The sequence below is a fragment of the Mixophyes fleayi genome, chromosome 3, assembly GCF_038048845.1.
Source record: "Mixophyes fleayi isolate aMixFle1 chromosome 3, aMixFle1.hap1, whole genome shotgun sequence".
Classification (NCBI taxonomy): Eukaryota; Metazoa; Chordata; class Amphibia; order Anura; family Limnodynastidae; genus Mixophyes; species Mixophyes fleayi.
This window is the reverse complement of record NC_134404.1, coordinates 335,155,018-335,171,284: the sequence shown is the minus strand read 5'-3', so window position 1 is coordinate 335,171,284 and position 16,267 is coordinate 335,155,018. Positions and strand designations below refer to the sequence as shown.

The window sequence follows — 16,267 nt, the reverse complement described above, 5'->3', positions numbered from 1 at the left end:
CACAGACTGGTCTTACCTAGTGCTCCTTGACATATATCAGTCCGAGTCGCTCCTCCGCTGATGAACTCAGGGTTGGAACACAGGTCCTAAAACACAAATAGCAGAAATCTTAAAATCTAGAATTGATCTGGAGACACAAAATCCAGAAAACGAATTAGTCAGAGAAGTAATGAAACGGAATTGGTCTCTGTAAACTGCATGACAAGCTCCCCCCCCCCATCCTCTGCAGAAGCTGCAGCAACCTAAAAATGTTTTAATCAAGAAACGCAATGTGTACACTTCCTGCCCAGTCTACTTCAGATGTGGCCAATACAGCAATCCTTCCTGCTAATGTACTTCTATTAATGCACCGCTGCTGACAACGTATTTCTGAAAAGCTTTTAGTTGCTAAAGTTATTTCTGCGCTTATAGAGATGATGTTGTGGGGCTAATGGTTATTAATGCAAGGAAGGGTTTCTCAATCATTATTTTTAGTTAAGTTTAAGAGGCTGAAGTATCCCTGGACTCTGAAGAGCCTCTGGGAACCGCAGGTGTCAAAGCGCGAGGATCTGTAGTCCAACAAACAAGTGGCCAATGGGCATTTTTATTTATTTTAACTATCTCTGTCTTCAACATTAAATCATTATCAGCTGCCCTCTCACTCATCGCCAATATGTGAAAATAGAAGGAACCACATGCAGTGTGAAATAAGTAGAATATAATCTACAATATAGATATATTTGATCATTTCTTTTAGTCATCAAAAGGGAATGCAATCACTTGCCCCCCATGTCAAGTATATTTATATTATCTCTTTAACTAGGGGTGCCCCAGACCTCTCAATTATCTAGATATTGGCAGGACAGGTAGACTTTTGGGGAAGATTTAATTAGGAGCAAGATGCGTATATTTTTCTTCCATTAATTTAAGGAACCTCCACTCGTGCTCCTGTACACCTCTACGGGACGCAAGGAAAAATTAGTGGAGATTGTATCCGCAGCATCGCGTGGATATGTCTCCGTAGAATGTTCAGGAGGCTCATGGCACTGAATTAAATCTACCCCTTGGAGACCAAACAAACTAAGAAACGACAGCACTCCAAATATACATATTAAATATATACATATATATATATATATATATATATATATATATATATATATATATATATATATATATATATATATATATATATATTGTAGACATGCCGTTTGCTCCTCTAACAGTCTCCAGTCTTCTGGAAAAGATTTCCACTGGATTTTAGGACATGGGATCCGCATGCATTCAGCCACGGTGGCCTAGTGGTTAGCACTTCTGCCTCACAGCACTGGGGTCACAAGTTCAATTCCCGACCATGGCCTTATCTGTGAGGATTTTGTATGTTCTCCCCGTGTTTGCGTGGGTTTCCTCTGGGTGCTCCAGTTTCCTCCCACACTCCAAAAACATACTAGTAGGTTAATTGGCTTCTATCAAAATGGACCCTAGTCTGTCTGTGTGTGTTTGTATGTTAGGAAATTTAAACTGTAAGCTCCAATGGGGCAGGGACTGATGTGAATGAGTTCTCTGTACAGCGCTGCAGAATCAGTGGCGCTATATAAATGATGATGAGGAGTGAGGTCAGACCCTGATGTTGGGGGATTATCTCTGGCTCGCAGACAGAGTTCCAATTCACCGCAATGGTGTTTTATTAGGTTAAGGTCAGGGCTCTGTACCGGGCAGTTTTCTTCCCCACCAAACTTGTAAACATTTTGAAGGAACTCCTGTTGTATACAGAGGCATAGTGAGCCCAAAACAGGAAAAGTTTCCCAAACTGTTACCAAAATGTAAACAATTCTCTAGAATGTCATTGTATGTTGTAGTAGGAAGATTTTCCTTTCCCTGGAACTAAGGGGCCCTGGCTGAACCCTGAAAAACAGCCCCAGACCATTATCCCTCCGCCACCAAACTTTACAGCTGTCAGTACACATTCGGGGGAGGATGCGTTTTCCTGGCATCCGCCAAACCCAGATTCACCCGTCAGATGGTGAAGTGTGATTCGTCGCTGCAGAAAAGGCATTTCCATTGCTCCGGAGTCCAGTGTGGGTGTGTTTTACACCAGTACAGTCCAGATTTGGCATTGATGAGGCTGTGTGTGCCAATGGAAACACGATCCACGAAGTACACTACGAACATTTCTTGTGATTTTTAAATATAACCCAATTCAACACTTGGTGGTCTCGTTCGGTGAACTTGGGTGACCTACCACTGTGCGGCTGAGCTGCTGTTGCTCCTATATGTTTCCACTTCACAATAACAGCACTGACAGTGAACCAGAACATATCTAACAGGGCATAAATATGACAAACTGACCTGTTGGGAAGGTGGCATGGTATGACCGTGCCACGCTGAAAGTCACTGAGCTTTCTAGTACAGCACATTCTACTGCTAATGTCTATGGAGATTACACGGCTGCATCCTGGATCTATACACCTGTTAGCAATGGGTGCGGCTGAGATGACCAAACACACTAATTAGAAGTGGTGTCCATACTTTTGGCCACGTAGTATAAATAACGTCCTACTTTATGCATATAATAAAACAATATAATACTGATAATATATTGTGTAATATAAATATTTACTTACTGTACAGTGTAGTGATGTAATTAAATCTGAGCAGTTTCATTTGAAAGCAAAGTAATGGACTGCAAATTAAATACTCATTTAATTCACTTAATTAGAGAAGTATTTGCTTGGCCTCCGATTTAATTGGCATTAACTTGTGCAGGTCCAAGACAGTTCAACAAATAAATCTATATGGTAGATGAGTGTGTGCCTATAGTGTAGGTGATCTGTGCTACATAAAATATATAATTCTCTATTGCAACAATGACTGAGCAGCGGTAGCAATACCCAAGTGCAGAAATAGATGGGAATACTAAACATTAAATACTGTTTCTGTTTTATATGTATAGAAGGATTTTGCATTATGTCGGGGGGGGGGGGGGGGGGGGAATTAAATGTGGTCATATTTTGCCTATTTGTACAGAATAATCAATTGTCTCTTGTTCCAATAATTCAAAGAACATAATTTGCTTTATATCATTCACCACAACAAGTCTATAAATCTATGAGTCCCATATACAATGATGCCAAGTACAACCCAACCTCTCTTTCCCTCCCTGGGTCTGAGGCCTCGTTTTCCTGGAATGAATCATTTATTCACTAACTTTATATAAACAAAAAAAACTTTCTTAAAAATAGGGAGAAGCAATTGTAGCTCTGTTCTGACACAGAGGTAGACCACCCGAGGCTGCCCAGCTGTTGTGGAACTACAAGTACCAGCAACGTTACCATCACTCTATGTCATCATCATGCTGGGACTTGTAGTTCACAGGACTTGGAGAGCCACACGTTGGCACAATAGGAATATGGAGTGGGTGACTTACCGTGGGTCTCTTCCACACCACACCTTGGGTCTTGGATGAGTTGGGTCCCAGCTCATTGAATCCTAGAGAGGAGTGGATGGCTGGGAAGGAGACGTCCTTAAACAGGGTCCCAGCTTGGAGGCACTCATCCCTCAGTGCCTCGTAGTCCTGGTTGAGGTATTTCAGAGCCATTTCATTGGTGCCATAGCCATTGGCTATAGCCCGATCGTGGGCCACCTTGGCAGCTAGACCGATCATCCCTGCAGCCTCTGATCACCGGGGAGGAGGACACGGGGCTGGGCAGGTACAGGGGAGAGAGATCCAGGCGGCTCTGTGCTCCTGGCTGCTGCGTGCCGGGGGATCTGGCGCAGGGGGATGCGCAATTTGCGCCCGGAGACTGTGGATGATGAGCGGCTGTGACACCCGCAGTAATATAGTGTCAGGGCAGAGAGAAGAGGATTCCCTGCAGGAAGGGGCACGACCAGGGCTCAGCTGAGTAACCGGCCCCTCCTCACAGGAGGTACAGGGTGTGCCCCATCCATACAGCTGCTGCAGTCATGTGTCACCCTCTCTCCATTCACCAGCGCTGCTTCACAAACTGCATATTGTGACAATACCCCCATATAGGAGCACTGGCCCCAGGTATTAGGGATTTGTTAGAGACAATACATTCCTTCCAGCTGTCCCTCTTCCCCATCCGTATCCATCAGTCCCACATAATGTATGGATCAGATCCCCTCTAATATATCACCATATGTGCATGTGATTAGTGCTCTGGGCTTTGCTGAGGATACAATAATCTATAGTTTATAATTGCAAAATTACTGACCTATCAATATTTATATTGATGACTGCACAGTAGCCCCATGTAGTGTGTTAACATTTTAATCAATAGGGGAAGTCCCCAGTTGTCCCTTAATGATGAATGCAGCTGAGAGCTATATACCATCATGAACAAGTGCAGGGGAGGGAGTTACAGGTGTTCTTAATCCTTCCCTAGACCAGATTCACAGATTATAATCTGCTGCAATTTCTAGCACTATGTACATATATATATAATGATGGCTGTAAATAGCATATGAAAGATATTTACAGTATGCATATCCATAAAATATGAATATATTGGTGGAATAAGAGGTTGGAACCTAAACTGAAGAAATCCGGTGCTTGCCCCTGATCATGGGCAGCCGAGTAGCATATTAGTGTAAGGGCGAGGGGGGCAGGTCTGAACACCCAGAGGGGTAACTGCGCCAGGTAAATCAGTGTCAAGTGATGTAGCAGTGAGTGAGCAGATTGTATTTGTAAGAGTTATTCTGTAACAATTCTGTACACACAATCACTGAGACAATATAACTACAAAGATAACTTCTGATGCAATATCTGTATCGATTTTACCAATGACTGAAAGTCCCGATCAGCAGCCGATTCCTGTGTACACACTATACACGTTTTACACGATTTACCCTCAGATCTGTGCTCTTCATCTGTCATAACCATCGCCTGAAAGCAGAGCAGTTTTAACAGAATTATAGGCCCCCGGGCAAAGCAGTGCAGTGGGGCCCCTATCTACACAACCACTGAATAGCAGGAAAATAGGAAGATTCTCACATCTTACCAGGGCCTCCAAGAGGAATTTTGGGCCCCTGTACAGCAACTTCATGGGGCCCCCTACAGGTGAATAGTATATAAAGTCATGCGCCGCCAAAGGGGGTGTGGCTATACCAATGTGGGTGTGGCTGTGCATCATTGGGGGAGTGTCTAGCAGGTAAAAAGCACTAGGCCACCCTCCAACAGAAAAATGCATTACTCCCACATGTCCCCTCTGCCCACATGCTTTAATCACACATGTCCCCCAGCTCTAGTCACACATACCTCCTCTCTGCCCAGCACACACATGTCCCCCTATGTCAGAGCAGCTTCAATCACACATGTTTGTGTGCTCGCCGTGAATGTCGGGAGTGACGTCATCACACCTGACATTTCCATTGCGGAGCGCAGCACGGAGGAGTCACACTCAGTGAATTGGAAAAAAGAGAAGAGGATCAGGGAACAAGCCGATTAAAAGGTAAGTTAAGGGGGATTTGAAAAAAGTGATATATATATATATATATATATATATATAAAATCACTTTTTTTTTTTACACACACACACACACACACACACACACACACACACACACACACACACACACACACACAGCTTTCATTGCTCTGTCTGTTATATAAAATTACCAGTATCTATCATTATTCTGCATGTTTGGACAAGTACACATTGCAACAACTCTGTTTCTTGGATATTTCTTTTGATAACTGTGCAGGTTTATATTTGATGAGCATACTGTAGAATTATGAGTTGAAACGCGTTGGTTTTACATACATTTGGAACCGGGACTGAGGACGCTGTACGCGAACAGACGGAGAGGTCGCGGTGAGGATATTGGGTTATCTACTTACCATGCACTGATAACGTTGTTCTCTGGTACGAGTCCACTTGTCTTTGGTTTTTATTCATTTTTTAATAAAAAGATAATGCGCTAGATCGCTTTTCTGTTATGTTTTCTCGAGCTTGAAGATCCCATGTGACTGCTGAATCTGTATCCGTGCTACTCGATTCCAGTTTGGTGTGTTACCTTTTACAATATAGTAAGCGCACACCCTTTGGGGGTCACAGAAAGAGTGAAGACACGGGTGCACAATAGAAATATCCATGCACGGGAGTTACATGGGAGTGTTCATTTCTAACAGCTGTTATTTCAAACGTACTACACTATTATTGTCTCCGTGTTTATGATCTTACATTTCAGAGATCTGTTTGAAGAACATTCTTGTATGTCCATCCCAGGACACAGTGGGCGTGTAGGCAGCGCCATATGTATGTATCCATCTATTTGTTACATGTATATATTTTGAAGCACTAGTGGGTCTTCTGTGGTACATATTTGGCTGCACACCAAGTGAGGCGCCACGTCAGCGGTTTACCTTTATTTATTTATACTGTAGAATTGTTTGTGGTTGTCAAAGACAGATGTACTGCTAATATGTACAATGTGGGAATATTTGTATCTGGAATAAGGTTTGTGCTGGCACTGTGATTTGTTTTTATTTTGTACATTTTGAAGCCTTTAACAGGTTGTGGTTGTCAATATTACAAAAAAAGGTTTATATAATAGATTGGGCACCTCTCTATGAGGACTAATACAATGATCCAGTGAATGAGCCCACTTCCCAGAGGAAGCTGAACCTGCCCAGGAGAGGAGCTTCGCCAGGGACAGGATGTAGTAAAGAGCATCCAGCAAACAGTAAATATTCAGGACAGCAGGGAATTAGGGATTCCCAACGATGTGCTGTTTAAGAGGAAGAAGAATGTTCTTTTCCCCTCAGAAGAAGACCTTTTATGCAAAGCCTGGATCTAGTCGGATTATAGGATCAGTGTCCTGCGTTGCAGTCCTATCCCGAGCATAGATGCGGTGAGATGGGAATCTCCACCATAGGTAGATGCTCCCATAGCTCTCCTGTCTAACACCACTACCAATCCTATGCCAATCACTGCAACCTTAAGCGATAGCATTGATAGGAAGATCGAGGCCACTCCGGGCCGTCTTAACAGCATTATAGGCCCCCGGGCAAAGCAGTGCACTGGAGTTCTACCTATACAACCACTCACAGGAAGAAAAATGTAAATTATCGATAAAATTAACCTTATATTTATTGGTACTTCTAACAAAATCAGTGTTTAAACATGCTGTACAGCAGAGCTTAATCCACACAAACGTTTGGACAATATAACATGAACCTAGAAGTTGAAAAACAAGAAATTCAGCATAAAAATGGTGCTCAGTTGGTAAATCATATAAACTGAGATGGTATATTGCGAAATTACTATGAATTATTTATTATTAATCAAGTGTTCAACACAAACATTGGCAAAATTTCGTTGCAGAGAATTGCTTCAAAAATTGGTTAAAAAAAATGATGTGTGTTGATTTTGCCTTGTTTATGTACAATTAGTACGTGAATGTTGTTTACGTCAAGGTCAAGATATGTATTCACAACAGCGAGATTGCAGCTCCCTGAGTCGCTATCAGAAATCCGCGTTGAAATGACCATACGCACGAACAACGCGGGGAACTGAATTTCCCCCTCTGAATACAAGTGACACCTCTATTATCTGTAGCCAGCAGGAGGGTATAACAATATAACATTGGCTCCCCTGCCCTGAGTGACAAAATCACTATAAAGTATTAGACTAAAGCAGTGGATCCCAAACTTTCTCAGTTCGAGGCACCCTTAGGGTCACCATAATTTTTTCAAGGCTCCCCTAAGCCAAAATATAGTAGTCCCCTGCCTTGGTTATCCAACTTACCACCGACCCTGGCTGCGGCACTTCTGTGAGATCGGCGCGGCACCTCAGGGAGCCGCAGCGCACAGTTTGGGAACCCCTGGACTAAAGGCTTGTTCAGACAACCGCTTTTACGGAAAATGATCATTGTCTTCATGAATTGCTCTGAAAATATGACAGGCAAGTGTTGGTTCAGATTCAGGTTCTTTCGCTCCAGATTGGCTCAATTATTTTAGTTTAAGACAAACTCTCAGGTACAGATTACTCCAGCGTTGCTTTATCTCCACAGTTGATCGAGGGCAGCTCCACCCTGCTGCTCCCGAAAACCACACACTACACCTCTGTAACTGCTTCAGAATAACTCCACACTACTGCTCCAACTCCTTTCACAAGACCCAGAGGTAATAATATTTTTTATAGGATTAGTGTCGGGTGTAAGTGAAAGTAGTTTATTTGCTGGAATTGTCTAATCAATAATAATTGTTTATAAATGCTAGTCTAATTTTATATTCAGGGCATTGCTCCCGTGTTATAATAACTCCAAGAACAACATCTGCGCTCCAGCCTGGGATATACTTAAACTACCTGATCAGCTTTGTTCTGGCTCCAGGTCTACAGTAGCTATAACTGCAATTATTGTGTGTGTGCAAAAATCAGGGGGTATATTTACTAAACTGTGGGTTTGGAAAAGAGGAGATGTTGCCTATAGCAACCAATCAGATTCTAGCTGTCATTTTGTAGAATGCACAAGATAAATGAAAGCTAGGATCTGATTGGTTGCTATAGGCAACATTTCCACTTTTCCAAACCCGCAGTTTAGTAAATCTAGCCCCAGGTGAGCGAACTACGTCCCTCTTACCAGACCAGTCCGATTTGGCTTCCCAGATATGTACCAGTCGTTTGCAAATCGAACCAAACAGATCTTAATGTGTCTGGGCGGCTCGGGCGCTCCGTATCCATAATTATACTATGTATACTATAAACAGAAGCTTCCTTTGCATCCTGTGCCATAAAACCACATTGAATTAGGTTTTGAATTTTGTTGAGTAAATTCTCAGTATTTGCATATAATTTGCATTGTCATGTGACATAATAAGCTTTAGATATTCCCCCAGATGAGGGGGTACAAGACTGGTGTAATTCCTTCTAATGGGTGCAATTATGAGATATCATCCAAAGTAACATTGCACAGTGGCTGCTGATCTGATCTCTTTGTGCTACAAGATGTGACACACTGAGACCTTCACAATAGATGCTAAGGCCTAGATTTACTAAGCTGCGGGTTTGAAAAAGTGGGGATGTTGCCTATAGCAACCAATCAGATTCTAGCTGTCATTTTGTAGAAAGTACTAACTAAATGAAAGCTAGAATCTGATTGGTTGCTATAGGCAACATCCCCACTTTTTCAAACCCGCAGCTTAGTAAATCTAGCCCCAAGTGTTTGTTTTTTACTGTTGCTTAATCGTTACAAAGGGCTATTGATTATTAATAAGTGTCTCACTGTGTGTATGAATGTGTATATTTACCAGCAAAGCTTTATCAAATATGGAAACTGGATACATGTATGTGACACGTTCTGTAACCGGCTCACACATGGAGGGATCACATGTAAGATGATCCCTACAGCATTATACAGTCTATCGTCATGTATACAAACAGAGAGGTCACTGATATCTCTGTATACATATCCTTGTACCCTACGTCTATATAACCATCAACAAGCCTGGCCACTATTCTATGGGGGTTATTCAATTGTTAGCGAGATTTTTTTTTCCCTGTCGTGCTAATTTTTTTTTATCTCCCGCTGGTCTTTGACGGCAATAGCGACCGTTTTGAGTTAGCGCAGCGGGAAAACTCGTGCAGTTCAATTGAAAAAGAGGGATCGCTGCCCCCGCACGTTAAAAATTGTGTTTGCGAGATTTTAGGGGAGTGAAGGGGAGTTTTAACGCGGTCATGTATAACACAAAAAAAAGGTTTTGCATACATTCTAATACATTAGATTGCATTACACATTGATAATATCTACATTACAGTACTTTCTTTACCCTATTTTTTTATTGAACTATTTTTTTACCATACAATCATCTATACCATGTCAAAACACATTACTACATTCATATTTGTACCAAAAACATACATAAATATAATTAATTAGTGATTTTAATTTATGTTTTTTTTATTTCAATATTTTTTCACAAGAAAACCAACTTTTACATGTTAGGCATTAGTGATACAACATTATTACTAGGGATGTGCACCGGACACTTTTGGTGTCTCGTGTTTTGTGTTTTGTATTCGGATTTGCTTGAGGTTTTGGGTTCGGATTTGTTTCGCAAAACACCCGACGAAAGGTTTTGGTTCGGATTTAAGGTTTTGGATTTATTTTGAAAAATAAAGCACAGCACAGCACAGCACGAGATATAGCAGGACAGAGGACCACCTAACACAACCTCCCTCTACCCTGATCAATGCCCGAGTGAAGATGGCGGCGGCTAGCGGGGAATTTATAGAATACGAGTATCGCGAGATCCGTCAGCGGGATTATGACTCAGAGCCTCGGTTTCAGTTTTGCAATTGGCGGGAATACCCGGATCTGTCTCGGATCCGGCTCGGATCGGCAACGGTCGGGTGGGCTCGGATTTCAGATATCCGAGCCCGCTCATCTCTAATTTTTACATGATTTCAAATACTTTTCAGAGGTTTGTTATTTTTAACACATCCCAAAGAGGTGCGAGATAAAACAGCATATGTGGGTCAGATAACATGATGCACTCTCTTGAACTTAGGCTTTTTAAGTGAATGTTATAAATAACTGGATATTCAGCATTTCAGACTATTGTGTCACTCCGGTGAAAACACTTGTTTAGGTACCTGCCCATCTGGCTGGGAAATCCCAGACTTACATATATAGACCATAATGTCAGAGCCGCAGTGATATCCTGAGGCATGAAAACTTCAAATACACTTGTCCGCCTTCTCGTCTCACTAGTTATCATTAAAAAACGATATCAATAATCTATGCTACTTGTTTATGGGGCGTCTGTAATCTCCTCCAATCAATGACTGCTGCTTACTCTATCTAGGATTACCACACGTTGTGGACAGCGCTCGGTGATACCGACTTCTCTGACTCAATGATTGTCTGTAAAAGTCGTTCTGTCGTCTTCCCTTCTGTTGTGACACCACGAGATTACTCCTGCACACTCACACTTGTGTATATAGGGGCATATTCAATTGTCGCCGTTTCCCGCGGCGTTAAAACTACTACAATTATTACGGTAATAGTTAGCGGCTCAGGGAGCTGCGAGCTGAAGTCCAGCGAGAAAACTACCGTAATAACGGTAATAGTGCGTGCGCCGCGAGATTTTCACCGTTTCCGCCGACAATTGAATATGCCCCATAGTGTGGGAAGGTAAAGGCTTCACGATAACGCTCGCTATAGGGGTGTCAAATTTAGCTCCTTCTGGGCGGATCATGGAGGGGATTCTAAATGTAAGTTATAGGGGTTTATTTATCAACTACTGTTAAGCCTAAACTCGGACGAAAAAACGGCTCTGATTTCTCCAACATTAATCTAGTTTTGCTGATTATTGTCGCACAGATAGAGATCTATGGGGACAGCGAAAACAGTTGATCTGAGATGTAGTGAAACGCGTTGCTTGTATTCTTGCTCACTAAAAGTTAGCATCATTTGTGGATAACGTTACCAGCTCTCTAGCCCAGCTGGAGAGGACTCTGTGCAGCCTGATCGCTCCCCAGCAGGCTGATATCCCCCCAAGCCTGCTGGGTAGCCTCCTCCCGTCCTTCTGATCCCCAGTAATAGCTGCCAGTCACAGCACAGGTACCAGAGTGACTTACAAGAAAGGAATATTGGGGGCAATATTATAGCATATTAGGGTGAGAGGGGATATAAAATGCTACAATATGTTGCAGGAAAACACCAGGATCCAGGTAGCTGCAGCAGGAGACAGGATCAGAAGGTGCGATGTTCTGCGACAGGTATACACCAGGATCCAGGTAGCTGCAGCAGGAGACTGGATCAGAAGGTGCGATGTTCTGCGACAGGTATACACCAGGATCCAGGTAGCTGCAGCAGGAGACAGGATCAGACGGTGCGATGTTCTGCGACAGTTATACACCAGGATCCAGGTAGCTGCAGCAGGAGACTGGATCAGAAGGTGCGATGACCTGCGGACAGGTAGCCACTGGGATAGCAGAACAGGCCACACTGGTAATATGACTGGATAACTCAGAGAGTCACAAATGGGAACACAGCTTGTAGAGGCAGCACAGATAGGCTGGAGAGCAGACCTAACTCAGAGGCTGGAGAAGCAGATAGTGCTGGCTTAGCCAGGAGGCACAAGGTACAGGATAAACCATGATAAGTAGGGTTCAAGGTCTTGCCAGGAGACATGGGGCACGAGGTACTGGATAAGCCGCGATAAGCAGGGTTCAAGGTCTTGCCAGGAGACATGGGGCACAAGGTACTGGATAAGCCGCGATAAGCAGGGTTCAAGGTCTTGCAGGAGGTGTGAGGTACGAGGTACTGGATAAACCACGATAAGCAGAGCTCAAAGTCTTGCCAGGAGGTACGAGGTGCTGGATAAACCATGATAAGCAGAGCTCAAAGTCTTGCCAGGAGGTACGAGGTGCTGGAGCGATCCGTGGGAGACAGAATAGAGGACGGACAAACAAGCCAAGGGGTTCAAAGTCAGGAGAGCCACAAAGGTACCAGGGAATGAGCTGGAGAGTAGTCAGGAACGGAACCAGAGTCTGAGTCAGGACATAAGCAGCAAAGCCGAGGAACAAACTGGGGTTAATAGAAGGAAGTTAGACACAGGATACTCAGAAGAGTCAACAACAACAGACAACAACGAAGGCAATGAACAGGTGCGGGTGCTGATTGGGGAATGAGGTAACTCCTGCTAAAGAGGTGGTGTGTGTAATGGTGAGACAGCAGCACCTCTGGTAGTAGAGGGGTACTGCAGGCCAGATACGCACAAAGGCAAAGTTCAAGCATAGTTCTTAGCAGTCAGGAGCTGCAGGAGGCAAGCAGCATCCTCATGGAAGATGCTGCAGTGCAGCTGGAGCAGATCGTGACAGGTGTAAAATGCTGGTCATGGAATTCTCATCATGGAACTGATGATGGAGTATGGTCATGGAGCTGGTGATGGAGTATGGTCATGGAGCTGGAGTATGGTCATGGAGTTGGTGATGGAGTATGGTCATGGAGCTGGAGTATGGTCATGGAGTTGGTGATGGAGTATGGTCATGGAGCTGGAGTATGGTCATGGAGTTGGTGATGGAGTTCGGTATTGGAGCTGGTGATGTAGTTAACTGGATGGAGTATGGTCATGGAGCTGGAGGCGGAGTTCAGTCATGGAGCTGGTGATGGATTTCGGTGATGGAGCTGGTGATGGAGTTCAGGGATGGAGTATGGTCATGGAGCTGGTGATGGATTTCGGTGATGGAGCTGGTGATGGAGTTCAGGGATGGAGTATGGCCATGGAGCTGGAGGAGTTCGGTCATGGAACTGATGATGGAGTTCAGTCATTGAGCTGGTGATTATGGGTCATCGGTGGTGTAATCCGATGGTTAGGTACTATCCATGACATTTTTCAGTATACACTGATCATGAATGGACCTATCACAGTACATGCACAATCTAGAAGAGACAGAATACAGATGAGAAGACTTTCGCTGTTGCATTAAGTTGAAGATATTTTGGAATATAATTTTCCACTGAGACAGACAGTCTTTGCTGGTGCTAAAACAGTCAAATTTGATAAATAGTGATGATGTTATATTTTATTATTGCTGAGATAAGCGGTGATTAAAAAAATAAAAAAGATAATGCAGAACTCTTGTGTTCTTTGAATGACAAATAGACCTGAAATGAGAATGAGAACTATCACAGGAGCTATTCCATCCGTACTTCTTGTCAAATGTCACATGATGTATGTACAGAATGTACAGTACGGTACACACATAATACCAATGATTTCTATAGAAATCCCGCCCTAGCTTGGCCTACAAACGACATTGTACAATAAGTATACATTTTATATGATTCATCTTTGCATCATCATCCAATGGTTATAGAGACGCAGTTTGTTTTTTTGACTTTTTGTTTTTAAACTTTCTATGCATAATTTGCTTGGGGGGATTTCAGGTAAATTAACCCCCCCCCCTCTAACAATGCTAATGCTTAGGCAGGATTATACTTCCATATCTATGAGTAGGGGGCCTGGAAAAGTCTAGAACTGCCATCGGTCAACAAGTCCGAGCCAACTCCATCAGGAGCTTTTCTGGATACTTTCAAAGGCAGCAATAAATAGAATTCATGTGTATTTGTAATTTTTTTTGCATTGTGTACCATAGAAATATTCAGGGTTATAATTTAGACAGTCATAAAATTTGCTCCCTGTTTGGAACCCAGTTAAGTGATAATTTTGGAAAAATCATTACATTACAATTGTGTATATTTTTACTTTGTTAATAACAGTTCTTAGTTCTTTTTTTAAGCTAAATGCAGTGGTGGAATTAGGGGGTGTATACGGGGGTATGACATACCGCCACGTCTCCTACTGCCTTCATTGTAACACTATAACATTCCACTCTCTTACTAATATATATATATATATATACATACATACACACACACATACACACAGTGGTGTCAGTGGGTGGTGTATACGTGGCATGCCGTACCGCCACGTCTCCTACTGCCTTGCAAACCTTGCATTGGAAACCTATAAAATTCCTTACATTCCCATTATATTTTTCATGCCGCCACTTCAAAATTTCCATCTTGACCACTGGCCAAGTGTGCAGTTATTACATACATCAACCTTGCATCATGTGCTAAGGAGAAAATTGTTACATATAAGAACCCTGCATTTTACGAACCCTTTGCTCAGTCCTCTAAATACATTCACATACAGTTTCTGCAGGGGAGTAATAAAATGAAACAATTGGAAATACAGAATGTCACCGGTAACAATAACATGTAATGTTTATTTCTTATATTTATACCCATTTTGTAAAAAAGAATACGGACCCGTTCCTTTACCTCATATCACCAAATCCTGCTTTGCAATAAAGTGACCGAAAACATTTGTGACATATCTTTATCTCATCATATCGGGTTTCCAGAACGCTGAAATGAAGTCATCGTCCCTCGATTCCTTCTGAGACCCCAAAATATTATTTTTTAGTTATATAGCACCACCATATTATGTAGCGCTGTACAGAGAATATTTGTCATTCAGACCAGTCCCTATACCACTGAAGCTTACAATCTAAATTCCTGAGGATTTTACATTTTAGTCAACAGATAAATAACCTACCACATACACGTCAACTTTTGTGACATGTGATAGGAGGGGGGTGTGGTGGTGACATTGTCGCGTCACCATAGCCCCGCCCCCAGAATTCACAGCTTTGAATGGAGGGGCAGAGCCTAATGACACAATTAAGCCCCACCCTCTCCATTCAATGCCGTGAATTTCGGCAAATGCGGGAACTTTGCCTACTCTTCCGGGAGTCCATGAGGACTCCCCGAAATTCGGGAGCCTCCCAGGAATTCCAGGAGAGTAGGCAAGTATGACCTACCAGTATGTTTTTGGACTGTTGGAGGAAACCCATGAAGAACATACAAACTCCACATAGGATCTTGACCCAGAATCGAACTCATGACCCCAACACTGTAAGAGAGCAATGCTAACCACTGTGCCATCTATCCTCACTTATCCTGTTAAGACAGATGTATAAAAAAGTCTGAATAATGGTGAAATAAGTGATGTGAGTTAAATATTTTGAGGGGGGGAATAAGATTGTGTGTATAGGGCACCTGACTTATAAAAGCATTGGCAGATGCACTGAGCTAAAGCAAACTAGTTTATATTACATAATCCTTTCAGTTTATTAAGTGGTTAAATCTACCAAACTCTTATATAGATAGTGGCCACGCTACTGATCCACCCAGACCACACCTAGTTCCTCTCAATTCATGCCCATTTTGTGTGAGGCCACGCCCCTTTAGAATGCCAAAAATCAGAACTGTGGGGACTGTGCCAGCTATGAATCCATTTGTCTGTAGAGAAGCTGTAAACTTGTTAAGTTAGTAACTCCGAAAAGATACCTGTGGAGTTCTAGCGTTCTGTACAGTTGTATCACCCAGCTGCTGCCTTGCTTGATAAAGGAATCATTGTGTATTATTGTGAGACACAAAATGCTAATAATGTGAGTGCAAATAATGCAAACGAGTGAGATATTATGTCCTATGGAAAGTAGCGCACACAGAGGTCCGTCTTCTGCAAACACAGCAGAGACCTTTACACGTTTACTTTGCACGTGTCCGGGCACCACTTCACAATTTGCTGCAAAATATGTATTTCTGTGTAAGAGGAACTCCCTTCCCATTATGAGTTTTTCACATTCTATAGTTCGTCTGTTTGTTGTATCAGATAAGAAGAAGTTTGTCTGATGAATCATACAAATGGTTGAGTCACAGTAGGAAGCTGATTTGTTTCCTATCCTCT

At 42.7% G+C, this 16,267-nt stretch overlaps 1 protein-coding gene across 1 annotated transcript in view; it reads right to left on the bottom strand.

The window, feature by feature from the left end:
- LOC142144949 (calpain-2 catalytic subunit-like) overlaps positions 1 to 4,018 on the bottom strand; it is a 42,775-nt gene extending 38,757 nt beyond the window's left edge. Inside the window, exons 1-2 of the mRNA XM_075204318.1 lie at positions 3,407 to 4,018; positions 17 to 86 (exon numbers count right to left, since the gene is read on the bottom strand). Of these exons, the coding sequence (XP_075060419.1) occupies positions 17 to 86; positions 3,407 to 3,643 (307 nt within the window). The 5' untranslated portion in view covers positions 3,644 to 4,018. The remainder of the gene's footprint in view (positions 1 to 16; positions 87 to 3,406) is intronic.
- Positions 4,019 to 16,267: the final 12,249 nt, after the last annotated feature.